Here is a 26,627-nt window from a genome sequence, read left to right as displayed (position 1 = left end):
TGTAATAGGAATTCCCCACCTCTCTATCGGAGTATCTTTGACCTCACGGAGAAACAGATATCGAGCTCGGTGTCAATCATACAAGTGGAGTTTGTATTACTCCGAGATGGAGTTATGGAATACTCCTCGACGGATCCTCATATGTATATAAATGGATGAAGAACCCTCGAATTCTTGGATTCTTCAAGCTTCAGTCTTCTGTACTTACTGAGTCCTTGATTCAAGTATTTGATACGATTCTTTCTGCTATATTGATTGATTCCTCCTGTCCTACGACTCCGTCTATTACACAAATCAAATCAAATCAAATCAAATCAAATCAAATCAAATCAAATCAAATCAAATCAAATCAAATCAAATCAAATCAAATCAAATCAAATCAAATCAAATCAAATCAAATCAAATCAAATCAAATCAAATCAAATCAAATCAAATCAAATCAAAACCAAACCAAACCAAACCAAACCAAACCAAACCCCTCTATATATTGCATCGAGATATATCGAGAGATATTGAAGAAAATTATCTATCATCATCGAGATAGAGGATCAATCGTCATATGGCGTCCGACCCATAGTAGGCTACGTTCGTGTAGTTGATACTGTTGTGGATACGCTCAAAAGGGGAAAGGGCAGAAGGAAATTGTATCGACTACACGAACGTAGCCTACTAAGGCTCGGATGCCATATGACGATTGATTGTCTATCTCGTTGACGATAGGTCCTCTATTTATCGTTCTCGATTACATTGAAGTCCAGGCCTTCGGGAGTTGGAGATATTGGTCAGGCCACTATATGGCGTGGCCTGATCCGCCAGCGGTCTCATCCCGCGCGCCGGTGCTCGGGATAAGTGTCACATAATATTTCCATATCAGATACAGTTTCCTTCTGCCCCTTCCCCATTGAGCATCCACAACAATATCTGAGAAAGAAGCGCGTTTTACGACAAATAGACTATAGTATGGTGGCAGCGGCGAAGCTGAAGGAAGGCTAAAGGTTCTGATGAGTAAGGCGAGTTGATCGTGGAATGCCTAACTGTGATGTGATCAGGGCATCTGCTATGCGTCGTACGAAAAGAGCGAGATAACATCTGTACAATATGTAGTATGTCTGCATGGGGCAATATTTTAGAGGGCACCGTATCAAATCCTTTACGTTCTCACTCTGGACTTCAACAATAGGTACCGTAGCACGACCAGGGTAAACCGACTTTCTTAAGGACACTTCTAACTTTTAGGAGAGAACATCCGTAAAGAGGGAAGCGGGGGCTAGCCCTAACGTCGACATTTGCCTGCACACCGTTTATTCCACTTCTATTTCAACGGGCTCCGGTCATGGGGAGAACCTATCCAGCCAGATAAAATTATACCTGCTAAAATAGAGATAGCTGTTGCAAGATACGTCCAGGAAAGCGCACTCCCAACGAAAATAGGATATGGCCTGATCTCCTCGGATTGCACCTATATAGCTAGCTTGTCCCTAACGCGGCAGTCTGATCTCTATTGACAGACTTTCCTCCTTCATGCCTAGTATTTAGGATACGAGCGCCAGAAAAGTCAGTCTGATACTCGGAGACCTTGACTGCGTGAGAGCTTGCACCTCTAGCCTCGTGCAAGAGGGTGAGCAGTTACATGGCGTATTATATCACTGGCTGTTTTGGAAACAGCCTTAAAAATATGCATCAATGTTACATGCAGTAGTATTGTTCCCCACGGCAAACTCGCAGTATGAATGCCTATCTGTACTATAGACAAGGTGGTAAATAAACTATGCATTGTAACTGCTCCATTTACAGCATTTTCCCGCGGGACCGCGAGTAGGTGAAAGCTCTTGGGGAGAGTTTGCTCCCAAGGCGCCAGGTTCACACTATTGGGTATCAACGCATATCCTTTGGCGGATGATTGGGTGGGAAGCTCATGGTCACAGATTAATGCTAGCGTTTTGGGGCGGTTTGGCAGGGTTTTCTCTCTGTAGCTTCATTCATAGCCAATACGTAGCTAGATATTCATATATCTTAGGTCTTTGATTGTCAGACTGGCCTTGTCAGAAAAAGGCGAAATAATAGGGGTGACATACTTCACTATCGCTGCATCTAGGTGCATACAAGTCGCGTAGATAGTCCTCTGTTTCTAATGATTCAGTCTGCCAGGGTTCTTGATTCCATCCATATTACTAGTGATTTCCGAATGCATACAATACTGTTGGTTAGACACAAGGCCAATAAACATCAACTGGTATATGCAGTGCACTCTTGATATGGGGTACACTGCTGTTGTTTCATGTGTCCCATTACAACCCAGACCAGGCATATTATATTGATACTGGTGCCCCGCCCACTGGCCGAACATGACGATCTGATCATCTCGTCCCAAACCCTCAAGAAAAGGTATCTTCATTGTTCTATCCACCCCCCTTAGAGAGCCCTCCATGCAACAAACCACCTTTGTCCTCACCACCTCTCCATTCACCCTCGGGCAGGTTCACCTCGCCAGCTTCGTGCCAGATGTCCGTCAACCGCATCAGGATGCCAAGCGATCGTACCAAGTCAACGAGACTGACTATTCCATACAAGACGACACCGGTTTTGATGGGCTGATCAACACCTCCTCCAGCACCCGATTCAAAGCACTAACAAGCAAATGCCTCGGTCTGTCTCTCACTCACGACAAAGGTAATGTGCTCCACGTGACCGCAGAGCGAGGCCGGATTTTCTCGCTCAACAACCCGGCCAGTCTCTTCGAGGAGATCGTCTTCGGTAGCGAGTCTAGCGACGAGACACAGATGTGGCTGGAAGGGTGCCAAAGACGAGGCCTGCAGCCTCGGTTTGTAGTGGCCTACCGCACGTTCATTGACGCCCGACTATCTCGCGGTCAGCACAGAGTGACGGACGTATCAGCCCATGGCCGGGCTCCCCTTACTACCGCCCAGGGTGACCCGAGTGGGATGGGAGACTTGGCCGTAGAGGCTGGTCGCACGCAGACTACCAGCGCGCGAGGAATCATGGGGTCGCCTGGCGAGCGCATCTACGCCATTTGCTATCGGAAGATAAAGCTGTCCAGAGAGCACGGACAGCTGAGAGCGTTCCTGGATCAGAGCAACAAATGGCGCTCTTTTGCCGCCGAGCGAGATGATAATGGTGACGAGGAATACTTTCAAGCTGACTTGGCGGAGGGGGACGATCAAGAGGACTATGAGCTTTACGACGTCGACTCCGTCGATGGCGGCAAATTACTATTCGCCATCCCTCCCGGTTGAGCCAGAGCCGCGATGGCTCAGAGGGCGCGAGTCGTGACAGAGAAATCCAATCCCGCAGGGTTCATGGACTGTCAGGCCGGTGCGGTGGAATTCTCCTTGAGACCCGCTTACTCTGAAGTCTCGGGTTCAGAAAAGAGGCGAAGGAGGCAGGGAATCGATGTTATGCTTGTAAAGAGAATAGCACATAAATTCGCTAAAGGAAATCATGACTGAATAGCTGCCTGTTATAGGACGAGTTTTAGATGCCCCTTCCATCCCTTCATAGGCTTGATATGTTTGACGCCTCCTGATAGGACAGTACACAGGGAGCTCTAAACTTCTAGCACGCTGCCGAACTTGAAAGCACGGGACTGCCGGTTCAAACAATTTCTAAAGGTAGCTGTCGAGCACGAGTGACAATCTTCACCTTTGCAGTTTGCCAGTCATCCAACCCAGCGCCCAGTTGGGCATTTCTAAAGGACCCAAGGCTCGCCAGCAGCTCTTGGAGGAGCTGCGAACTAGCTCCTACCAGTGCTGTTTCATGCCCCCGTAGCTCACTCGCCTCCTCATTCATGATACCGTCCGTCTGCAGCATCCAGAGCTGTGTGGGCTCTGTTGTCACGATTGCCATCAGGGTATCTTCAATTTCAACCTCGCCAGCCTCACGAAGGGCCTTGGGAACCGTCATTTGAACATACAGAGTGCCGTCCTTTCGTCCGGCTTCTACTCCAATAGGGTCGTTTCCAAGTGGAGGCGTGAGCTGGATGACAGACCACTGCGGAGTCAGATTGAACACGGTGAGATACAGGGTCTGCGGGGAATTGTTCTCGAAGCTAATGTTCACGAAATCGTCTTCATCAACTATTATCGTGTCTGTAGGATCGTGCTGGGTACTAGTCGAGACCCGGAATCGGAACAATTGGCCGATAGGCGACCTGTCATTATGCAACGATTGCACTATATGGTATCTTGCCAACTGCTGAAGGTTTTTCTGGATCATCTGCTCGGCCAGGCCGTCGAATTTGGATACAGACGGGACATTTGGGACGCGCTGTCCTGAAGCGAATGTTGTCTCGTACGCCAGCTCCTGATCGTGTACCTCATACACTGGAGTTGCTTCGCTATCATCCCAGGCAATCAGTCTGAGGAATGCTCCCAGCTCCCCTTCCGTCTGGTTGAACAGGGCCAACAACTGACGGTACAGTTGCGGGGACTCGATCCGAACAGGGACCTCATTTGACGGTGCCCTTTGTACAAGTTTGACCCAGCAGCCCGGCTTGACGCGATCCTTGTCGACGGGTTCCATGACGCCGACGGCATGTGATCCGGTCACCGATTCGATCGTGACGTGTGAGACGGGGGTTTGGCCAGCTTCCTGGCCGACAAGAAAGGGGGACTCCCGATTGTATACTGCGAATCGGTCTCCGCTTATGACTCCGTGTGGCGCTCCGATGTCAATGTGAACGCGCTCCCCTTGTACATCTACTACGCCGGCCACTTGAGCCCCTCTGAAAGCGTCGTTTCCAAAAATGATACGGTCCTGCTCGCCCAGGATCATCGGGTGTTGGGGGTTGTAGTTCATGCCAAGGTGCTTGAGCGTAGTATTGTACTCTACATGCATTCTGGCTCTGATATGGTTCTGCAGCATCTGATAGCTGACGGGCCGTTCGGCGCCTCCGAGCATTTGTAAGGATTCGAGCATTGAGTAAGTAAGGAGGCCGTGAGATTTGCCCTTCCTCCTGATCTCACGCGCTTTTTCGTGCGGCTGGCACGCAGCCAGTACGGTATAGTTCCTAGCTTTCTGCCACAGACTGTCCTGGAACGCAGCATCTCGAGTAAGGCCTAATCCCCTCTCAATCGCGCCAGCGGGGACGTTCTCCAGTATATTCTCATGTCCTGGCAATCTGTCGATTCCACGGACCTGCAGTTCGTCTCGGTCCACACCACCGGAGTGACAGCAATCGAGGACCACCAGCACAATTAGACCTTTTCCCGCCAGGTTGTCGAGCACCTCGCCAAGCTCAAAATCACGCAGGTGGCGTCCGCCTCTCAGTACTAGGACTTCGTCCAGACCGGTAGTGGTCTTTACATCACGCCGCAACGTGGGAGCCCTCGACCCATGCCCAGAGTAATGAATGAAGACAAAATCTCCGGGGTTGGCCTCGCGTCCTAGCTTGTCGAACGCGGCCATCACATTCTCATAAGTGGGCTGTATCTCGGCATGTTGAAGCGATCCAACCTCCGCAGTCAACTGTGTCATTTGCTCCTGTGGTAGGGGAAGGGTAGATTGCAACCACCGTGACACGGCCTGCACATCACGAACGCAGCCGTGGAGGTTTCTGATACCGTCGGGGGCATAGTCATCAATGCCGATGAGTACGGCCCAGTAGCGTCGTTTCCCCTGTGGGCCGATATCAAGAGAGAGGGTGGCGGATAGTTGCTTGTGCTGGTAGTCGTCCATAATGCGTGCTGTCTGTCGTTGCGCGACTAAAAATGGACCGACGTGCTTCCCGTACTTAAATATATCCTTCACGCAACTCATAGATGGCATTCTATAGTATCATCTCTGTTCCTACTCTGCCTCAACAGCAGGAAACCTATCCCGGATTCCTAGGCCGTCATGTAAAACAGAGTACTCCAAGCTCACGCTTGCGATTGGCGGAAGTTGCTTTTCCTGTGCTACGTCAGTAGGATAGTGTGCAAGTTGGTTGGATTGAGGGGGTTGAGGTTGAGCGAGGATTAGTGGGTGGGAGTCAATGAAGGGTTTTCCAGCAAATGAACGCTATCCTAAACCAGAAATCTTGGGCTGGGAAAGAATATGCTATATCGAGTCTAACGGTGGCTTGCTGACTGCCAACTCCATGAGTGGAAGTAAGCAAACCGACTGCTTCCTTTCCATGGCTACCATAGGTCAATGGCCGTAGCATGCGGGCTGACAGAAGGTAACCTTGAAGGGGCCTGCTTAGGCCCCTGTCTGCGAGGGCAAACAACCCCAAAGTAGCTCGTGGAGGCCCTACTGGCACCCCATTGAGTGGCCTGTAATCCTAACTCAGCTTCGGCAAAATTTGCCGTATCAAAAAAGAAAAAAAAAAGAGGCCACATACCTTTCTTCCCGGTCTAGAGCCAATGAACGGTCCATCGGCGAGGCCGATAAGAGGCGTGCAGCTTAAATCTCAATGAATTCAGTCAAATACTACACGAATCTGTGATCTGACTGAAGCCACGTAAGCTCTAGAGATGTATCTACAGACGGCCTTTCTCTGGCCCCAGTCACGGCTGACGCGGGGCGGAATTTTTCCAGAATTTGTCCACAGTAGACACGATTGAACGTGCAGGTAGCGATCCCAGCCAGACCGCAGCTATGCGTCGAGGTAGCTGGGCACTATCTGTGACAACTCTTTGTTCATTTTCTAGCACGGTGCCCGCGGCCTTCTCTACGACAGCTTTCTGCGAATATGGGGAATAATCTTGAAACCGAATCAAGGGAAAATCCCTTCGCTGGCCTTCAGGACGAGGACTATGAGCGGCTCATCCCGACTGTATGGAACGTGATCGAGGTATTGCTGGCTGGGGAGCCTGGCACTGCCTCATGGCACTTCACACAAGGCCGAAAGCTTTGGGTGGACCACGAGAAAAACGGCAGCGAGGAGAGCCTTCAAGCCGCGGTAGCCAACATGCAGAAGGCTCTGGACCTTACCCCAAAGGATGATAAGACAGTACCCGAAATTCAGGCTAACTTGGGCGGCATGCTGCTTCACCGATATCAGACAACGGGAAGCATAAACGACCTCGAAAGCGCGCAGCGGGAGTTGCAGGGCTCCATATCTGGCACGCCCGCTGATTCTGAGCACCGGGCAGGGATCCTGATGACCATGGCGCTGGTGATGCGGTCCCGCTATGAAAGGATGGGCGTTCTGAGCGACCTTCAGAGTGCCGCCGAGCATGCACAGATGGCGATTAAGGCTGCCCCGGCCGAGGGTCGAAAGCAGGCCCGGATACACATATGGCTGGCGTCTGTTCTCCGCAGTCTCTACGAGCGGACTGGCGCGATGGCAGATATGGAACGGTCGCTTGATCATGCACGGACTGCCGTGCAGTTGCACGCTGAGCGAGGTGAGGCGAAGACAGTCGGAGACGTTCTTGATAGCGGGAAGGATACCTTCACAGGGGCTGTTAGCACCTTAGCGAACATATTGTACACTCGCTACCTCCGTACTGGCGACACAAGGGACCTGGATGAGGCCCTGCTTAGGCTGCATGAAGCCCTGGCCGCGGTGCCAGAGCATGAGCTCACTGCCGTTGACCTGCAGGGCAACCTGGCGAATATGCTGCGCAGTCGATACGATCGCCAAGGGAAAGATGAGGATCTTAATGAGGCGATACGGCTTGCAAAAAAAGCGCTTGATCTGACTCCCGGTAATCATCAGGATCGTGCGATGCGATTGAGCTCTCTCGCCAGCATTATGTCGGGACTACCCTCGTTTCTGGACGTGGCAATCACGCATACCCAAGAAGCAATCGTTATCACCCCGGAAGATCATACGGACAGGCCCATGTGGATGACTACCCTTGCCAACAGGCTCATTGAGCGTTACAACAGCACCCGCAGTCCAGACACGCTGGAGCAAGCAATCGAATGGGCAGAAAAGGCGGCAGACAGTACCCCTTCGAATCATCCAGACCTGACGCTGAGACTCAACAACTTGGCAGCAAAGATTCAACGGCGAGGACCGGGAGAACGCGACGAGGAGAACCGCGATCTTGCTCTTGGCCTCTATATCAGGGCGTTCGAATGCTCTGTCGGGGCCCCTTCTGACCGCATTCATGCCGCTCGACGGGCAGTGGAGCTGCTGGTGAGAAGAGAGGAGTGGTCACAGGCGCATCTACTGGCCGAGCGCGCAATGAGGATTGTCCCTACCGTCTGTTCGCGCCAGTTAAGTAGGGATGATCAGCAGTACGCCATGTCGCAGATGTCGGGTCTAGCCGCCGACGCCTGTTCTCTGGCTCTTAGAGCGAGTGATTATGGCGCAATCGACGACGGGCCTACTCGTGCTATTCAATACGTCGAGCATGGCCGGGGTCTGATTATCAGGTACTTGATTGAAGGCAAAGAAGACCTGTCTGGTATCGACGGGGTTTCCCCTCAGCTTGCCAACGAGATTGAGAGGCTGAGATACAAGGCTTTTCTCACCATCCGGCCAGATGAGCACCCGGCAGTTAGAGAACAGCTCGCGAGGGAGCGAGAGAAAGCAGCCGCTGAGCTGGATGGGATTCTGCAGGGTATCAGTCAGACGGAGCTCACGGCAGAACAACTCAACTCGTGCGCGGATGAAGGGCCAATTGTCATTGTGAACGTGTCCGATATTGGCAGTGACGCCCTCATAATCTCGCCTACGTTAAAGGTTCTCGGTGGGCGGCGAAGCAGCATCAGTCGTCTTAAGCTCCCGCAGCTTCAGGGCTCCCAGATCATGCAATATCGCGCCTTTGGAATCATACAAGGGGGTACGCGCCATGCCATGGTTGTTGGAAATAGCACGGCCGGCGTCGACAATAGCCAACAATTACGTACGTTTCTCGCTTGGCTCTGGTCGAGCTGTGTCCGCCCCGTACTGGAGGAGCTGGGCTTCGCAAACGCCCCTCAGGCTCGGCGAGACGCCTCTATGGTCGATACGCACCAACTTCCACGCATCTGGTGGATCGGTACAGGACTGGCGGCCAATCTCCCTTTTCATGCTGCTGGCATTCATTCTCTTGGCTCCACCCACGAAAGTATTCTCAGTTACGCAGTCTCCTCATACACGCCGACCATCAAGGCACTCCGCCACGCGAGGAAAAACGCAGCCCTGACGACGGCTCAAGCGCACCGTGTGCTCATGGCCACGATGTCCCGCACGCCGGGCATGGCGGACCTTCCGGGCGTAGAGAAAGAGGCAACGGCCATCGGCGGCGTCATATCACATCCCCATCAAGCGGAGCAGCTCCCTCAACCAAGCGTAGAAGATGTCCTGCAGCGGCTCCAACAGTGCACTGTGGCACATTTTGCCTGCCATGGGGCTTCGGATTTTCTCGATCCAGCCAGGAGCTTTCTCGCCCTTCAGGGGCCCTCGACTCAGGAGCCCGACAGGCTCACCGTGCAGAAGGTTCTCGAGGCGGACCTGGGCCGAGCATATCTCGCGTATCTCTCGGCATGTTCCACGGCCGATAGCCAGGCTCTCAAACTGGCGGACGAGGCGCTGCATCTAGCCAGCAGTTTCCAGGTTGCGGGATTCGGGCATGTGGTAGCCTCTATGCGGCGAGTGAATGACACGATCTCTGCGAAGCTTGCTGGCGTCTTCTATCGCAACTTATTGAGAGCTGATTCCATCGAGGGCAATCGGGCGGTTGCTGACGCGCTGCACGATGCGGTCACGGCCATACGCTCGTCTGCCTACTCTGGGATGAACCTAGTCGAGCACCCCTTATACTGGGCGCAGTACGTGCACTTTGGCGCATGACATGGCCTATTACACTGGCCAGTCGCCTATTCCGCTGGTTACAGTACATACATCGCAACCATCTACATCTTTCGCCAAGGCTTCGCAGGGGATCTTCTCCGAATCTGGCGGTTCAGAATGCATACGAAGGCAGGTTTGCGGTCTCTATCAAGTAGTCAGCGAGTCAGACTCTCGGTAGATGTGGTCAGACACTTAGTTGAAATACCTTTAATATTGGCTATCTCAAAAACCGCCTCGTGACTGGATGTGATGAGTGCCTTCTGTGTATTTGGTCATTCAACACCCTTCAGCTAGCCGTACACTTCCAGAGCCTGATGTCTTACTATCTGTCATTTGCAATGTACCGTGGTTGAGACTTCTAAGTGGCCAGCGCGTCTCCATCTTGGTTCGATAATCTCACACTTGAAGCGCATCTTCACTAGTTCCACTAAATTCCAGAGCAGCTATATGTCGGACGCGAAGGGCATGGCTTCAGTGGCTCGTATTGTCCAATCCCAAGGAGACTCTCAATATCCTGCAGAGCTCGAGCAGTAGATCATTTTCCTCAAACGGCTGTTCTAGTCGCTTACTCTAGAAGGCCCAGTTTTCCATCTGTCATCATGCAGTTTTCATTTGAGGATAACCCGTCACCGCTAAGTCCATGCACCATATGGCTTGGGTACTAGGGAGGGTAGAAACCCGCCCGGGGGGGGCAGGGAGAGGGGTAGATGCGATCTCTGAGTCACTAAAGACCTATCAAATTGACCTGATAGTGCAGCAAGAAGCTGAAGTACTGGAATATCCCGGACCTTTGTATTCAATCTGACAGAGGAAGGTGTAATCCTTGGCTACCTATTTTTGCTGTTTCTAATGGCCACGGCGAAGTCCGGTGAGCGCTGCATACGGCTGCCTCTGGCTTGCCCCTAGCTGGATATACCGACCTATGAGCCAATGTCGGCGAACCCGATTCCACCAGGTCCCCATCGAAGAATGGCATTTTAGCCAAGCTGAGATTTAGCTGTCCGTTCATTGAGTTCAAGAGATGGTACAGGCTTCGGAGTAAGATTAAGACGCTAGAAGTCTCAGCCCAACTGTACCCATGCGCTCAGAAAGTCTAGGCTGTGCGAAGACGGTCTTTTCTCAATACCTACTATGGGCTCAACGGCCGTGTTGGCCAGATGGAAGCACTAGGAAATCAGGCAAAGTGTACCAGGCCATTCTCATTGGCAAGCCGTCATCTGCTGGCCAGACGATGGGCTGCCGATGTGAACTGGCCAGACGCTCCATCGAAGTCACATAAGACGTGCTTAGCATACCTATATCCACCCAGTTTTGTTCTAAGGGCAGGGATAAGCCATCACACTTACATTACCTCTCAACGCAAGTGGGTGGTTCTTTCCGAACTGTCCGGGGCACGACCTGACCAGTGTGCCGGATTGTTTCACTGAAAGTGAATTCCGTCGCTTACAACCACCCTCTACAGCCACCTGGGCTGGACGGCGTCCCGGGGCCACCTCAGCAGGGGCTCTGTTCGAGCACCTGAGCACAACCCCCATCTGCTCCACAGAACGACCGGGGACTGTTATAAGGCCGCTGCTTCCTGTGCTGCCGAACGAGCCACAACCTCAGGCCCTCGCTTTCTCCAGTCCAGTCCCATGGCACCCAGAACTGGCGTGTACTATCTCTTCCCCGCGTCTGACAAGGCGAGGCATAAATGGCCGAAAACCATCGGGACCAGCAGTAAGATTCCAAAGACTCGAGAGAATCTCCCCCGGCAAATCTTCTACGTCAAACATCTCAGCGGCCGCGAATACCGCATCTACAACTATGATTTGAGCCACATACTCAAGGCGACCAATTTCTTTGGTATAACCGGTCATTCGTTCACTGACATTTTAAATGTCCCTGACGTGACGGATGACTCGGTTACCTGGGATATCACCTATAAACGGTTGGTTTTGATCCTCCACCATGAAAGGTCCTGAGTGGTTGTGCTGATAGTTGCTGTCTGCCACCGTGCAGAGAGTCGGCATACGGAGCACGACTGTACAAGGTCGAAAACACGTCTATGATGGAAACCTGGGGGGAGTTTGAGTTCGTTTATGTCGGGGAATCGGAGTATGCGTGACCGGTAACCTGAGTGGATGTTGTCGCGGGTGTCCAGACATTACTTTGAAATGATCTTCATGTGCTTCAGCTGTGACGAGCAAGCTAGATCTAAGTTTTCTGTCCAGGTATCAGACATTGTCAGCATGGAAAAGGTACAACAATTATAATCATGAGTATTTTATCAAATGCAAAATAGTAGTGTTATTATAGCCAACGAGGTTATATTAAAATACCGAATACATGATTTCAGAAGAACAAATAGCAGAGCATTAGCTGGATAACATCTATGCAGCGTTCCCATCGTTCGAATCCTATCTCCTCGTTAAGAAGAAGATGCAGGTCTGCAAGGTTGCATACTTTCGAGTAACTGTTGACAGTCGGTGTCTTGCACAGGGATTCCTACATTTATGCGGAGTAATCTTGTAACCTTGCACTCCTTATACTCACGCCCCTTAAATATAAGTCTGAGCAAACTAATAGTATTTGTCACATTTCAAGAATACTTTTTTTGCTGAACTGAGCAGTATCTGAGCAGTATCTGAGCAGTATCATGGAAGACGATGGGGGCGAGATTCCACTATTGCACGCTAGAAAGCATTTATCTAGCAATGCTCACCATAAAGTAATATCATTTATTTATAAAAAATTATCGATTTCAAACCTAGACTTTGAAGAAATAGTCAGCCCGGGTCATTTTGGGAAAATGCGCTCTGAAATTCCCCGCATATCCTTCTAGATGGATCGACACGGCTCCGTATGCCGGTAACCGATGCTTAAGTGGATGAAAAGCATAAAGCCCACAAGTCACCCTGTAACCGTTTTATGCAGGGCCTGTTGATCGCATAAACGCGATTATACTTGTTTTCTTGGCATATCTTGCAGCTTCTCCAAACCAGGTCCCTGTACGGAGTAGATCAACCAACATGGTTCCCCGCTTGGATAATCCTATCAACGAGAGCTCATTGCGCACAACCAACCAGATTTGCATTTATATTTAGGCTGCACCTGGCTGCGTATAGTATATAAATACCAGTGCATCTGTCTCCAACCGTCCAACTGTCCTCTTCAGGGATACCTCACGATCACTGCACCGCAATGCCGCTGCCGCTGTCACTCATCCTCTGGCCACTCTTGGGCTTCTGTCTCTACGTCGCCATCATTGCAACATGGTATACCTTCTTCAGTCCTCTCCGTGTCATCCCAGGCCCAAAGTCATGGACCCTCTTTCCCATTCTGCGGCACATCTCCGCCATCCTCGGCCGCTTCGACACCGATATGCGCCGCTTCCACGCCCAATACGGCCCGGTCGTACGCTTTGGTCCAAAAGAAGTCTCCTTTATCACCGCTGACGCCTGGAAAACCATTTACGGCCATGGACACACCCAGCTGCCGAAGTACCTGCACTCGGCTGCAGACCCGCAGTCCATCATCTCTACTAACGACACTGACCACTCGCGATACCGCAGGGCTCTATCGTATGCATTCTCGGCCAAAGGACTGCAGGAGCAGGAGCCGCTGATCCAGAGCTATGTCGATAAGCTGGTTGTACGTCTGAAGGGCGTTGCGGAATCCGGTCGTCCGGAAGATATGGTCAAGTGGTATAATCTCACCACTTTTGATATCATCGGTGACTTGGCCTTTGGAGAGCCGTTTGGTGGTCTCGATAGCGCAGAGTATCACCATTGGGTATCGACGATTTTCCAGTCCGTCAAGGTGAATCCGTTTATATTACTCAAAGACAACTACCCTATGCTCGGCTGGCTCCTGCTTCGTGCCTTTGTACCAGGGACCCTCAGGCAGGCGAAAAAGAGGCAAATCGAGCACTCGCGGGTTACTGTGCAGAAGAGGCTCTCCTCGAATATCCACACCCGGCCTGACTTTATGGACTCGATGCTCCGCAGTCGCCGCTACACCTACAACCAGAACGACGGGGAAAAGGCCCCAGACGCGTTGACCGACTCCGAGATCGTGTCGAATTCGAATATTCTGATCATAGCCGGCAGCGAAACGACCGCGACGCTGCTGTCGGGGGTGACGTACTGGATCCTTCGGAGCCCAAGAGTGCTGAGCAGAGTCGTGTGCGAAGTCCGCTCCGCCATGAAGAGCGAAGCCGACATAACCATCCAGAAAGTCTCAACCGAGCTGCCGTACCTACTCGCCTGCTTTGACGAGGCGTTCAGACTGTACCCACCCGTCCCAACTGGCCTGCAGCGGAGGACATTAGCCCCTACCCTTATTTCTGGATATGAGATTCCCCCAGGAGTAAACCTCCCCTTCCAACTACCTCAGAAAACCATGACTGCGTACTGATTGACATATGCAGACCATTGTTTCCGTCCACCAATCCGGCGCTTACAGATCCGAAAGCAACTTCCATCTCCCCAACAACTTCATCCCCGAGCGGTGGCTCCCAGACGCAAAGAACAACCCGTCCTCCCCATTCTACCATGATAACCGGGCAGTCGTGCAGCCGTTTTCCGTCGGCCCGCGGAACTGCATTGGGCGGAACCTTGCCTTTGCGGAGATGCGTGTGATTCTTGCCCGGGTGCTCTGGAACTTTGACCTTGAGCTATGTAAGGAAAGCGAGAACTGGAGTGATCAGAAGTCGTATGTCCTTTGGGAGAAGGGAGCTTTGATGTGTAGGTTGAAGGCAAGAGAGGGCATTTGACTAGACTTGTGACTATGGCGACGACTCTACCTACTCTTCACTCGCCCCCTGGCCTAGGGCTAGTGACTCACGCGCGATGAAACTCTTTTCCATCAATATGGTCGGGCCCAGAAAGCTATGGGCGCAGCCGAGTCTGGCCACCGATGAAGCCCATCCCTGCTATGCGTTGAGCGCTAGGCATGTTGAAGGAATAATGGATGATACTTTACTCGTGAACATGTTCCGTCTACTGAGTCCAGGTAGTAGGGCTTAGTCTACACCATGAGCGGCTATAGAGCTGCGGCCATATAAATTCTGACTCTGCCTGATCTCTGCCTTTTCTCTTCCCACGAAATACCAACCTTGAGTTGCCAGATTAAACCTCAGCTTCGAAAACAAGTTTTAAGATTATTTATGGGGGCCGCCAAGTATCATTGCTAGATGCCGGCGTCTCCTTGGCCTTACAAAGCCCTGCAACTTGCCCTCCTGCCCATCGGTGGGAATGAGGGTATGTATGCACCCCTTCAGCAAGTCTTGTTTAACTGCATCTCGCCTCAGCGACTCATATTGTGTAAATCTGGTCAAATGTCCATAGCACTCATGCAGCGGCCGACTCGGATCGAAGTGCAAGGAGTAGTCGAGTGCACCCTCTGAGGTGGCTCTGATGATAGTAGCCGTGTTGGTAAAGCCATACTTAGATATGATGAAGAGGCAGAGCCTGGAATTGCACATTCCATATACACCAGCCAGAAATACCTTGAGAGAGCAAAGTTTCTTGTTCGATGATGATTCCGATATTTTGCGTCCTGTGACTGGCGTGGCGCGCGGAAGAATACTTCTATGGCCTATGCAAAAGCACCGAAGCTAATCTGGTTACCAGATGCTTACGATTGGCTGGTTGTTTCGGACTTCGTCAATCGTTGGACGCGTAAGTTGTTGGCTATTCGTTCTGAGATCAAATCTTTGGAGTGTCCTCGTGTCCCTGACTTCTCCATGTCTCTGACTTCCAGTTTTTGGTGTCAGACTCCTCAGAGGCATTCTTTGACCTTGCAGCACGCTTCTTCTGGGTCTCATGAGAAACCGACATGAACCGCTTTTATTTCTACTATCAGCGCGCTGGTCCTAATCTACAACTGCTCACACATACTCAATGCAGAGATCAACACCAACAATCAACTTCTATCGTACAGCGGCTGCATACATTTCTGGATCTCTTACCTGACACACGTAATCCTCAAATAGCTCACCTTCTGCACTCTAGTACGGCACCTGCCTAGAAAAGTACTCTGTTATCAACTCCACCTGCTCGTGCTTGGCCAACGGAACCTCCCCAAAGTCCTCACCCACATGGAACACCGTCTCGTTCTTCCCACTACCTACAGGAGCCCAATATGTCAGGTTATTCCACGGATAAGTCCCGCCGAGGTTGGGATCTCCCGTCTTGACAAAGTTCACCCAGTAGCTGGACATGATCTCCGCGACGTGGTAGTCATACCACGTCCACTCGTGTTCGTCGGCATTCGCATACAGCGTATCCATGGTGTAGAAGACTTCAGATTCATGGTACGCACCCTGGGTCTGGCTAGGTGGGGCGTGGTCCCAGTAATATGTGTAGAACGGGCTAGATGCAGACTTGGCCCAGTCCTTCGCGAACAACCAGGACGAGACAAGCGATGTATCTCTTGCCGCGGCGTTCCAGGACCGGCTCGCTTGCGTCTCGTTGTGGCCGGGGTAAAGAGCGAAATACCTGGATGAGAGGTTGCCGTACTTGAGACTGGCGTACTCGTGGTATTCCTCAGCCGTGTAGTCTGTCGACGTCGCAGCACCGCTCTCGTCTTTGTTGTTGCCGGTGATGAAGGGGACGTCGTTGGCCGGCCCATTGCGCAGACTATCAATGTACTTCTCAGGGAGGACGTAGCCGTCTAGCACGGGCTTGAATTTGAGCGGGTACATGCAGGAGAGCGCAGTCACCCACCAGATATCGGCATCTGTGACGCGGTCACCCGAGCCGACCAGGATCTCCTCGGTGGAGAGCTTGCGCAGGTCCGCGATTGAGCTGGCGTTGTGCGAGGCTGTGTAGTTGAGTCCATTCTGTATAGCTTTTGGCATGGTGACGTATGAATCTGCCAGCCCGGCAAGAAGGGTGTCGTAGGGGTATCGCACGCCACTCTCGGCAATAGCCCCATGGAACAGACCCTTGAAGAGCTCGCTATTGACGGCGTGGTAAACCTGCGCGGAGCCGAAGGACTGTCCGACTATCGTGACGCGCGTAGGGTCGCCGCCGAAGTTCTCGATGTTGCGCTGCACCCACTTCAGCAGCTCGAGGAAGTCGAGGATTCCGTAGTTGCCTGACGAACTGTGGCCGTTTTCTTTCTCCGATTCGGCATTCAATTCGGGGTGCGCCAGGTACCCAAAGACATCGTCGCGGCGGTTAAATGTCACGGCGACAACACCTTTCCGCGCCACGCCACCGCCATAGTAGACAGGGCTGTTACTCGGCTCGTCACTGCCCTGATTGTAGATCATGACGGGCAGTCTGTCAGACGAGGAATTCGCGCCCGTCCAGATGTTCACGGTGAGACAGTCCTCGCTATAGTCCGTTGCGTATGAGGTCGGGCAGCCAGGGCCCCAGGTATCCGCGACGAGGGTCTCATTCCAGGGCTCGCGCGGTTGAGGCGGTTTCCAGCGGTTCTCGTACGCAGTGTCGGCGGCAAAGGGAATGGAGAGGAAGGCTGCGACGTTGCTGCCGTCAGTGGAGCTCCCCCAATTCTCTTCAAGGGTCGACTCGTTGAAGTACTTGAAGCCCTTGACAGGGCCGTACTCGGTCTGGATAACTTTATCGTAGAGCTGGGCGTAAGCTGGGAGGGGGATGAATGAGGCGGACAAGGCGAGTGCGAGCCTGGACCAGGTCGAGGTCGAGGTAGGCCTGGAGGTCGCCATTCTGAATGAGGATAATTTTAATGCACCCCTGCAATCTGTAGAGCTTGGGACGAGGGAAGCCTGGACGGTTTGAGTGTTTATATAGTCCTCGGGCGTCGCATATTCGGCCTGATTAGGTGAGTGCCGCGCAGCCGTGTCTACGTAACACGGCCGTGGACCATCTATTGCTTGTTCCAGTTTGCAGCATCATCTGTCTCTCCTGAATACTCTGCGCAATACTCAAATAACGTCGGTGCCTGCAGATCTTCTCGGGGCTTGGGCCTCTCTACGTAACGGTTAGGGCTAAGTCCGACCTCAGTCTCCACACCCCTTCGGCGTTAACAGTACCCCATCTGAAGCCAGCAGCCGACTGGACCAAGTCCCCTCAGATGGAACCGAAGTATCCGAGATGGAACAACCAGGCATCTTAAGGCTTTCTAGGCCTGTCTCATCTCAGTCAGGTAGACCTGGCGCCCATTCGGCACCGAAACTCGTCTTGGACGTTCCTCCCTCACTCATTTCCAAGGGGTATTTCAGACACCATCCAATCCGAAACCACCATGAAACCCCCAATTCTCTATATTCCTCTTCTCCTATCGCTACCCGTCGTCTTGATCGTCGCCTACGAGAGCACGCCTATACCACCGCTGCAAAATGCAAACCACATTTTCAACGCGATTCACGCTTCAATGCGGCAGTTCGGCTCCTCTATCCACCACAACGGCATGTCCTTCTTTCTCGCCTCGGTCCCGAAAGATACAAAGCTATACCATGGAGATGCATCTGCGGATCCTCTGAAGGAAATAGGCTGGATGGCGTTTGAGCCGGAACACGCAATGGTCTTTGCACGGCCTTCCCGCAGACAGAGAGACAAGATGACGAGGATAGATATGGAGGATGGAACCGCGCAGCAGCACTTATTAGCTGATGATGATGATAAAGAGAAGCTTCCCTCTGGTGTGTCTGGGTACCTGCACACCTATGCTGCAGCCAAAGACCTGCGATTACTCTACGTCGACGGCACCTCGGCTGGAAAATCGGCAATCGGGACACTCGACAGTCAAGACCGCATTTTGTTTAACGAAACAATCTCCAGGGGCGTCAGTAGCGAGGATCAGCGCGCAAGAACTGTCTGTCAGCTCGCGAAGGATGAATGGCAGAACCGTCTTGACGGGGTCATTCGTATGGCGGCCGGCTTCGAAATTATCCTGTGTGAGCCGGAAGTGAATCTGGTGTCTGTGCGGGTCATGCCCGTGCCTTCTAAGACGGACGATGGGGAACAGAAGCAGGATCGGGACCGCGAACATTCACAGAACGGTCAGGAGAGGAAGGACAATGGAAAGGAGGGAAAGCCAGGGGGTAAACCGGCCGAGTTGTTGAGGGCTATTACGTCCCGCTATTATGGTATCGGCGGCGAACGGGTCAAGCTCAACTACGACCATTTCGTTACCGCATACGACCCCAGTTACAGTCTAGACTTGTTTGCTGACGACGATGAGATGCAAAGCAAAAGACCGCGATTGCGATATCACTCCTCAGAAGAACTGCAGCCAATCCGCGACAATCTCACAAGTCTTATCCTGGACCACGAAGTAACTGAAAACTCAGTCAATTGGCAATCCATAGCGGACCTCATTGTGACAAAGTACGGTCCGATTTTACGCAGTTTGCTGCCTCCTAAGCCAAAGGACAAGAACAAGCACAAGCCAGAGGATAAACAGAACCCCCGTCACAAGCCAGAGTCCACGTCGAAGCATGACAAGCAGCAGCAGCGCAAGGAACACAAGCAGCACAAGCAGCAGAAAAACGAGCCAAGCACTGCGACCAGATTATCCAGTCTCATGAGCCCCTTTGCCTCGTCCTCGCCGCAGGAAACAATCACCCTCTGCGCGACACAGTTCCTTTCCACGCCCAACGCAGATTCACCCCTCGCTCACCAGGCGCTATACAGCATCAACTACAACATCTGCTCGACGCTCGTGGAACTATCGACATTCCTAGAGATGATAGAGGAGGGAGAAGATACAAAACTTGTACACTCCACCGTCCACGACTTGATTATGTACCTCAATTGGTCGACGTGGAAGGAGTGTCGTGGGTGCAGGGACAACGAGTTTTGCGCCGTGCCAATCTGGCCGCAGGGGAGTGAGAAGGACTTTCAGCATCCGAGATGTCGGACGTTTGAAGACGGGTGGCAGGGCGAGGGGGATTATTGGGGGCCTATCTGGGATTGATTTTCGTTGATACATAGGAAAACCTTAGTACTTGGATTTCGGGCTGGTAATGGTGGAGTGTATAACCCTGGGCTAGTCTAGTATATGCTCAGCTGCCAACCAGTCGGTTATTGACATTTCTAACAACACTCGTTTTACCTCTGACATCAACGGATCGAATCCTTCGCGAGTATCCTTCGCGGTCATCCGGAATGATAGCGAGGAACCCTATGACCCAAATCAGGAAGCAAAGTGGGGCATACCCTCGGCGATAAGACTTATCAAAGAGTGGATCCGCTCGCAAAATATCCTCGAATTGGGAAGTCACCACCGAGCCACCCGCCACCCCGTGGCTCGGGGTGTTGCTGACTCCATACTTGCGAGGCTGGAACAGGAAAGTCTGGCCCAAGACCGTGGGTTCACTAAAATGGTACCCGACAAGGACACCTGCAGCTGCCCATTCCTGTTCATGAGTCAGTCGAAGATTGCCGTTGGCTAAACCCGGCGTTGTGTGGCGTGGAGCGCATCGTCATCTGTTCTCCGCAAATAGGGCCGTATGCAGCAAACGCCCCAGCTGGTGAAAAGTGCTACTTTGGGCCATACCGAACTGAATCAAGGCCATGGAGTTGCTGAGTACGTATGCGGCAAAGCCTCGAGACAGAGCAATACCTGCTCCGTAGACGCGAAGCTGCATTGCAAAACCAGCGAGATCGGCCAGCGGAGATTGTACGCGATTCCGTGGTTGATCTCTGGAAACGGGTGAAACGTGCCGTACACATCCAGGTCGCCTAGTGCGTATCGCACCGAGGCGCAAATGGTGTTGAGCGACTGTTCGATTCGACGATAGATGTCGTAGCGGTAGAAGACTGGGAAATAGAGTTCTCCTCCTGCAGACCCGGATTCGCAGTCGGCAAGGAAGAAGGCTGGATAGTAGTCGAGGCAGCGGATGTAGAATAGGAGAATGCTTGAGGTGATGAGTGCCATGAAACATGCCGTCCATATGTTAACGCTTTGATCCGGCGCCTCCCCATTCTCTGTGAAAGAGTCGCGTCTCATATGCTCGAGCTGTCTTTTCCAGTGCCCTGGTAGCTGGGCCTCCCAGTTGACGATTTCCTCAAAGACGTGCTCCAAGCTCTGCGGGAGCGTTTGTGGATATGTCGGAGGATGCCTGGTTTCTCTGGTCGACTGACAGAAGCCGGATACCAGGCTCACCAGTTTGATGGCTTGGCAGACACTGTCTGGTCTTTCCAGATCCTCGAACAGAGATGGCAAATGCGCGTATCCGTATTCGTTGTTTGCAATTGCTTGGATTTGCTTCATCACATTAGCCGCCAAAGGGGTCGGTGGCCGCCCGGGAAGGTACTCACCAGCTGATTGAAAGCCCACGCGAGCAACCGACGCCCATACTTTCCACTCAAGCTGGCCGAGCCCCTGGCTTGGATGAGGGCATGTACGCCAGGGATATGATCGTTCAGTTGCGTCCTCCGCTCGCCACTCAGGTCCTGTCACAGAAACAGTCAGTCAGCAGCCGGTCGTCGACACCGATCCCATCCGCTGTCCTAGAGACTAAATTTCGATTTTTACTGTTTTTATTCGTTTTCTTCTCTTACCGTGAAGATTCCCAAGAACAACGCACTGGCAAAGACCTCATCCCGGACCGCCGATTCCTTGGTGTCAATCGCCGCAGCGAGAGCCGCCAGCGCTGCGCTATAGTGCTTCCTCGCCTGGATCCAGAGGGTCTGGGATTGCTGGCGGTTATTAAACAGTGCCAGATACCCAAGGCTGAGGACCGAATGCCGCAGGCACGGCTCAGAGGACTTTTCGCGGTAGAATTCCGGCAGGAAGGCGAGGTAGCCGCCGCAGGGGGACTTCTCGACAATCAGAACGTACGTCTGCATGAAGCACGATACAGAGACCTCGTCGGGGTTTCTTGTTCGAATGGAAGGGGGAATACGTATGGGTGCGGGGCCGGGGCGCGCCGGACGGTGCGAGACCTTGTCGAGATGGCAGATGTATACGTCGGGACTGAGATCTGACACGCGCACGGGCACGGATGCACGCTCTGCAGAGGATGCAGAAGATGCAGGTGATGCGCGGGGTGCATGGGGTGCAGGAGGCGCAGGTGATGCAGGGGCGGATGCAGAGACGGACGTAGATGCGGGATTCTCTGCAGAGCCACAACGCTCCTGGCCGGTCGACGGTGATCCCTCAGCACTCAAGGGCTGATCGATCCACCGAGACGCCGATGCGGTGCGCTGCGACGAGCCATCATATGCCTTGAATGCAAAAGTGTCGGGGTAGCCCGGGCATTTCCTGCCGAATTTTGTGCACCGATCGCACGCAGGCCTAGTCGCATCGCACTGTATAATATTTGAGCGCTTGATCAGCCTCTTGCCCGGGCGCGGTCCTATCCTCTTGCGCTGACTCCTGCTATGTCCGTACCTTGACCTTGCGCTGGCGGCAGGTATAGCAGCCGATGCTTCGTCTGCCGGGGAAGACCATTGCGTCAGACGTCAGATGCTAAGTTGTTGGTGATGTATTGGTAAGAGTTCTGAGTCAGATTGAGGCAATCAAGCCTTACAGCCACGGGGCCGGCCTAGTGAGGGCCTGCTATAAGAAGGTGGCCCTGTAAGGCCGAGCACTTCGGAGTTATCTGGTGGGGATTTTTTATTGAATTTGTGGGATCATATCTGATCGGGACCATCTGCCTGATTGAGTTAGACTGCTGAGCCACAGGAAGAACTATATGAGCCTTGAAATCGATCGTGTCGATAGTACTGGTAGCCTAGCCGGGACAGATCTCTTAACTCTTGAACTCTCAGCTGTACGAGCGCTTTCAGCCACATTTCTTGTGCATTAAACTCCCTCAGCTCTACCCTATTATCTACTTTGGCCCATCTAGACATCCAAGACAGGGAAAGACGGGAGGGGAAAAGAAATAATGAAAAAAGAAAAACCGCTGAACCTCTCCACTATGCATCCGCCATGGTCCAACAGGATTGATTACCTGAAGAGCACTTCAGGCCTCATCCAGATTCCTTGTGACAACCTGCACTGGCACATCATTTCCTTCCTTTCTTGCTTCCACCGTATCCATAACAACCCCGTTGCCATTCCCCCGCTTCCTGAACCGATCCAACTTGAGGGCCTTTCCAAGCCTTGTCAGCACCGGGACATACCCGTTCCGCTCTTTGAACCTCATTGCGAGGTAGCCCAAGATGATCACGATCCAGTACAGGTTGTACGACAGGACCGACCCGTACGTTGCCGAGTTGGTCCATCCGAAAAGGGCGTTGAAGATACCCCAGCCTCCTCCGCCATTCAGCTCTGGATTGCAGCAGTTTACATGCCAGACGCTCTGTCGGATATCGTACGATCCGGGCCCGGATCCAGTCTCAGAGGCATCGCCACCGATGATGTGGTTCCAGGTGTTGGTCTCGAAATATCCCACAGCTCGGGAGAAGAGCCCGGCTGCGACGAGGTAGAGAAAGCAGGTGGAGATGATGAGGAAGTACTGCAGCTGAGCCGAGCTTCCGCCCCTAGTACTCTGGCTTAGTGGTGCTCTTGCATTTCTTTTACCAAAGGAAGTCGATAGGGACCTACTTGTACATCACATATCCCACCGCGCAGCCAGCGAGGAGACCACAGAAGATGGCCAGTGGGAAGGAGCTCGCCGGGAGGCCGAGCCCAACACCGCCAATATACACGACGGCCTCCAACCCTTCACGGAGCACCGTGACGAAGGGCAAGATGAACATGACGTACTTCTCACTCCAATGCTTCAGCCGGCCGACCCAGGAGGCACTCCTCTCCTTCTTCTCAAGGGCCCGAGAAAGCTTGACGCGCCACTTCTCGCGCATTTTGTTGACGCGCAGCAACCCGGCGCCCATGATAGAGATGATGATCGAGGCGATGAGTCCAAAGACACCTTCCCAGACATCTTCCGTGTTGGTGAAGGCGTCCTTCTCGAGACCGTAAAAAGCACCGATCATGCCGGCGCCGATGCAGAGACAGAGGAAGAGACCGAGAAGAACACCCCACCAGACCTGAACAACTATCAGCTACTGGGCCAGCCAAGACGGGGAGGATGGGCCGCCGGGGGTACCTGTATTCGTAGACGTCTGAGAGAGGCTCGATCTCCCTCAGCGCCTAGGGTCTGGGTGAGAAAGGCAAGCAGCACGGAGACGATAATGCTGCTTTCGAGGCATTCTCGGAAGCAGATGAAGAAGACTATGGCGGTTAGAAGAGTAGAGAAATGAGGAACTGAACTCACCAGTGACTGCAAACACTTGGTTAGCCATGGCGAGGCGGGATCAGTCAGTGGTTCGTTTGTCGCCAGTCAGGGAGATGGATGCAAGAGGCTTTTATACCACGATATCCTATCCGAAGTCGGTAAAATAGGAAGCCCTCCTCTCCAAGCACAACACGGAAGCGTGAGGGCCTGCTCCACCGCAACTGACACTTCGGAGAGACCGAACGAGATGAATTGCGGATTCCCTCTGGCGCTCTCAGCGCAGAGTTCGCACCAGGCAGCCGATGTCCGGGATACCAACCATTGAGAAGCTGTACACACTTGCCACCAGGTTAGACGAGGACGGCCTTGGTGAATGCCAAGGGTCTAAAACTCGGATCAGATAACCGTTTCCGTGCAGGGTTAGTAGAGCAGGTAGGGCCCCATCCACTTTGCCGTAAGTATTACGCTAGAAACGTATTCGAAATACATGTCCACTTGCCATATGCTCGCATCGGGGGCTATATCGGGCTGGATACAATCCTATATAACCTAAACTGCACCAATCCCTCTTCCCAACCCGTCGTTGTGGCCAGCTTGCTGTCGGGTAGTATCGCCATCATGCATATCCTTTCTATCCTCTCGCTCTCCCTCTCGGCTTTGACGGCTTTGACTGAAGCAAAGACACACAACTTCGACTGGAACATCACCTGGGTGACTGCGAACCCAGATGGCCTGCAGCCTCGTCCCGTCATTGGCATAAACAACGAGTGGCCGCTGCCCCTGCTTAACTTCACCAAGGGCGACAGGGTGATAGCAAATGTGCACAACGGATTGGGAAATCAGTCTACGAGCGTGCACTTCCACGGGTTTTTCCAGAATGGCACAACCGAGATGGATGGGCCGCCCGGGTTGACGCAGTGCAATATTCCGCCGGGCGAGACGATGCTTTACAATTTCACCGTAAGCGATCGTTACCCTCCATCTTGATGCATCTCCTCTGACAGATATAGATTGACCAATCCGGCACGTACTGGTACCACTCTCACACCAAGGGCCAGTACCCCGATGGCTGGCGTCAAGCCCTTGTCATCCATGACGACGACGACCCCTACATTGGGCAATACGATAAGGAATACGTTATCACGCTGTCTGACTGGTACCACGACCAGATGTCCTCGCTGCTGAAAGAGTTTATCAGTGTCGAGAATCCCACTGGCGCCGAGCCCGTTCCAAAGTCCGCTTTGATGAACGAGACGCAGAACCTGACTGTCTCCGTTGAGCCCGGCAAGAGGTATCTCTTCCGGCTGGCGAACATCGGAGCCTTTGCGAGCCAGTATTTCTGGATCGAAGACCACGAAATGCAGATTATCGAGGTGGACGGTGTGTGGACTGAGCCGGCCACCGCGGAGCGGATCTATATCTCTTCAGCGCAGCGGTACAGCTTTCTCGTCACGATGAAGAACGAGACGAGCAGGAACTATGCTATGGTTGGGAGTATGGATACTGTACGTTCTACCTGTCCTAGGACAGCAAGGACGGGGCTGATCATACGCAGGATCTCTTCGACACGCTGCCTGACTCGCTGAACTACAATGTCACCGGATGGCTCGTCTACAATGAATCCGCTGATAAGCCTGCCCCTGCAGACGTTGCTGACCTCGACTACTTCGACGACTACACTCTCGTCCCTTACGACGGAGTGGAAGCACTCCCAGACGCAGATCTGACCATCACCCTCGACCTGACCATGGACAACCTCGGCGACGGCGCAAACTAGTACTCCCCCTCTTCCCTTCTCTGGTATCCTCAAGGATAGCTAACCGAATAAAGCGCCTTCTTCAACGGCATCTCCTACGTTTCCCCCAAAGTGCCCGTGCTATACTCCGCCCTGACCACCGGATCCGCCGCCTCAAACGCGACGGTTTACGGGACAGACACGCACGCCTACGTGCTCCAGAAGGACGACATCGTCGACATCGTTCTCAACAACGACGACACTGGAAAACACCCTTTCCATCTGCACGGGCATAACTTCCAGGTGCTGTGGCGGAGTGGCGACTACGAGGGCCACTTCAACAAGGGTAATGTCACATTTGCTTCTGTTCCCGTTCGCCGGGATACACTGATTGTCAGTCCAATGGGGAACTTTGTCGTCAGATTCAAGGCGGATAATCCTGGTACGCCTCCTTTCCATACCTCGCTTACTCTCCCCGCGACAGAGCTGTGCTGAGACCTCGTGATGCAGGAGTATGGTTCTTCCATTGCCACATCGAATGGCATATGGACGCCGGTCTGGCCACCGTGATGGTCGAAGCACCGCTGTACCTGCAGGAGCACTTGACGATCCCGCAGAACCACTACGATGTCTGTGATGCGGCTGGAACACCAACCGAGGGGAATGCGGCCGGTAATACAGAGGACTTTTTTGATCTATCCGGCGAGAATAAGGCTGTTGCGCCTCTACCAGCCGGGTTCACAGCCCGGGGCATTGTTGCGCTGGTCTTTAGCTGTGTGGCGGCGTTTTTAGGGCTGGCGAGTATTGTCTGGTGAGTCTCTCCCTGTCTCTCTCTCTCGTATTTTTCACCCTCTTTTATTTTGATTTTAATGTCCAGGGATGGATTTGTTTTGCTGACGATGCCTAGGTATGGTGTTGCACCGATCAAGGAGAGTAGGGTTGTGATGTAAACTAAAGGTTTATGGGGCTGCGTTGGATAGTTTGATAATCTGTTGATAGTGTACCCTATCGCTTTCAAATAGTCAATTTTTCTATTAAGTCTGGAAGTTCTCACACATCCTGCG

General features: G+C 52.7%; 11 protein-coding genes across 11 annotated transcripts; 6 read left to right on the top strand and 5 right to left on the bottom strand.

Moving 5' to 3' along the window:
- Window positions 1-206, top strand: BDW70DRAFT_137763 (uncharacterized protein; the record flags this gene model as incomplete). The annotated part of the gene is made up of 1 exon (XM_073737097.1): window positions 1-206. A coding segment is annotated over one exon (151 nt), but the record flags the coding sequence as incomplete, so codon positions are not given.
- A 1,311-nt stretch (window positions 207-1,517) lies between these two features.
- BDW70DRAFT_137761 (uncharacterized protein) lies at window positions 1,518-2,007 on the bottom strand. The gene has a single exon (XM_073737096.1). It carries the CDS (start codon window positions 1,772-1,774, stop codon window positions 1,601-1,603), a length of 174 nt encoding a protein of 57 aa, XP_073595369.1. The 5' UTR covers window positions 1,775-2,007; the 3' UTR covers window positions 1,518-1,600.
- Window positions 2,008-2,322: 315 nt separating this feature from the next.
- Window positions 2,323-3,477, top strand: BDW70DRAFT_137760 (uncharacterized protein). Its single transcript, XM_073737095.1, has one exon. The coding sequence runs from the start codon at window positions 2,427-2,429 to the stop codon at window positions 3,252-3,254; it is 828 nt and encodes a 275-aa protein (XP_073595368.1). The 5' UTR covers window positions 2,323-2,426; the 3' UTR covers window positions 3,255-3,477.
- Window positions 3,478-3,612: 135 nt separating this feature from the next.
- Window positions 3,613-5,694, bottom strand: BDW70DRAFT_160712 (caspase domain-containing protein; the record flags this gene model as incomplete). The annotated part of the gene is made up of 1 exon (XM_073740885.1): window positions 3,613-5,694. The coding sequence occupies one exon, from the start codon at window positions 5,692-5,694 to the stop codon at window positions 3,613-3,615; it is 2,082 nt and encodes a 693-aa protein (XP_073595367.1).
- A 994-nt stretch (window positions 5,695-6,688) lies between these two features.
- On the top strand, window positions 6,689-9,727 carry BDW70DRAFT_160711 (CHAT domain-containing protein; the record flags this gene model as incomplete). Its single annotated transcript, XM_073740884.1, has 1 exon — window positions 6,689-9,727. The coding sequence occupies one exon, from the start codon at window positions 6,689-6,691 to the stop codon at window positions 9,725-9,727; it is 3,039 nt and encodes a 1,012-aa protein (XP_073595366.1).
- A 3,178-nt stretch (window positions 9,728-12,905) lies between these two features.
- On the top strand, window positions 12,906-14,483 carry BDW70DRAFT_168638 (cytochrome P450; the record flags this gene model as incomplete). Its single annotated transcript, XM_073742509.1, has 2 exons — window positions 12,906-14,077; window positions 14,139-14,483. Exons 1-2 carry the CDS (start codon window positions 12,911-12,913, stop codon window positions 14,481-14,483), a joined length of 1,512 nt encoding a protein of 503 aa, XP_073595365.1. The 5' UTR covers window positions 12,906-12,910.
- A 1,236-nt stretch (window positions 14,484-15,719) lies between these two features.
- On the bottom strand, window positions 15,720-17,402 carry BDW70DRAFT_160708 (carboxylesterase/lipase family protein; the record flags this gene model as incomplete). Its single annotated transcript, XM_073740883.1, has 1 exon — window positions 15,720-17,402. The coding sequence occupies one exon, from the start codon at window positions 17,400-17,402 to the stop codon at window positions 15,720-15,722; it is 1,683 nt and encodes a 560-aa protein (XP_073595364.1).
- Window positions 17,403-17,941: 539 nt separating this feature from the next.
- Window positions 17,942-19,615, top strand: BDW70DRAFT_168637 (uncharacterized protein; the record flags this gene model as incomplete). Its single annotated transcript, XM_073742508.1, has 2 exons — window positions 17,942-18,634; window positions 18,695-19,615. 2 exons carry the CDS (start codon window positions 17,942-17,944, stop codon window positions 19,613-19,615), a joined length of 1,614 nt encoding a protein of 537 aa, XP_073595363.1.
- Window positions 19,616-19,797: 182 nt separating this feature from the next.
- Window positions 19,798-21,863, bottom strand: BDW70DRAFT_168636 (uncharacterized protein; the record flags this gene model as incomplete). Its single annotated transcript, XM_073742507.1, has 7 exons — window positions 19,798-19,822; window positions 19,858-20,057; window positions 20,264-20,626; window positions 20,717-20,898; window positions 21,049-21,096; window positions 21,231-21,656; window positions 21,830-21,863. The coding sequence occupies 7 exons, from the start codon at window positions 21,861-21,863 to the stop codon at window positions 19,798-19,800; spliced, it is 1,278 nt and encodes a 425-aa protein (XP_073595362.1).
- A 698-nt stretch (window positions 21,864-22,561) lies between these two features.
- BDW70DRAFT_61678 (FTR1 family protein) lies at window positions 22,562-24,137 on the bottom strand. Its single transcript, XM_073744395.1, has 4 exons — window positions 23,868-24,137; window positions 23,700-23,824; window positions 23,198-23,640; window positions 22,562-23,133 (listed from the first exon to the last, which is right to left on the bottom strand). The coding sequence occupies exons 1-4, from the start codon at window positions 23,893-23,895 to the stop codon at window positions 22,614-22,616; spliced, it is 1,116 nt and encodes a 371-aa protein (XP_073595361.1). The 5' UTR covers window positions 23,896-24,137; the 3' UTR covers window positions 22,562-22,613.
- Window positions 24,138-24,446: 309 nt separating this feature from the next.
- fetC (putative ferrooxidoreductase Fet3) lies at window positions 24,447-26,513 on the top strand (the record flags this gene model as incomplete). The annotated part of the gene is made up of 6 exons (XM_073740882.1): window positions 24,447-24,788; window positions 24,839-25,333; window positions 25,384-25,604; window positions 25,659-26,005; window positions 26,074-26,374; window positions 26,471-26,513. The coding sequence occupies 6 exons, from the start codon at window positions 24,447-24,449 to the stop codon at window positions 26,511-26,513; spliced, it is 1,749 nt and encodes a 582-aa protein (XP_073595360.1).
- Between the last annotated feature and the right edge of the window lie 114 nt (window positions 26,514-26,627).

This window comes from Aspergillus foveolatus (assembly GCF_047715535.1).
Source record: "Aspergillus foveolatus strain CBS 279.81 unplaced genomic scaffold BDW70scaffold_29, whole genome shotgun sequence".
Lineage (NCBI taxonomy): Eukaryota > Fungi > Ascomycota > Eurotiomycetes > Eurotiales > Aspergillaceae > Aspergillus > Aspergillus foveolatus.
The sequence above is the reverse complement of the archived record's forward strand: the minus strand, read 5'-3'. Positions and strand labels throughout refer to the sequence as shown.

Coding starts and splice junctions, on each gene's coding strand:
- BDW70DRAFT_137761 (XM_073737096.1), bottom strand. CDS start 1,774: ATGCATAGTTTATTTACCACCTTGTCTATAGTACAGATAGGCATTCAT.
- BDW70DRAFT_137760 (XM_073737095.1), top strand. CDS start 2,427: ATGCAACAAACCACCTTTGTCCTCACCACCTCTCCATTCACCCTCGGG.
- BDW70DRAFT_61678 (XM_073744395.1), bottom strand. CDS start 23,895: ATGGCTAACCAAGTGTTTGCAGTCACTG. Junction 23,641..23,699: donor TCAGACGTCTACGAATACAG/GTACCCCCGGCG, acceptor ATAGTTGTTCAG/GTCTGGTGGGGTGTTCTTCT. Junction 23,134..23,197: donor GTGGGATATGTGATGTACAA/GTAGGTCCCTAT, acceptor CCAGAGTACTAG/GGGCGGAAGCTCGGCTCAGC.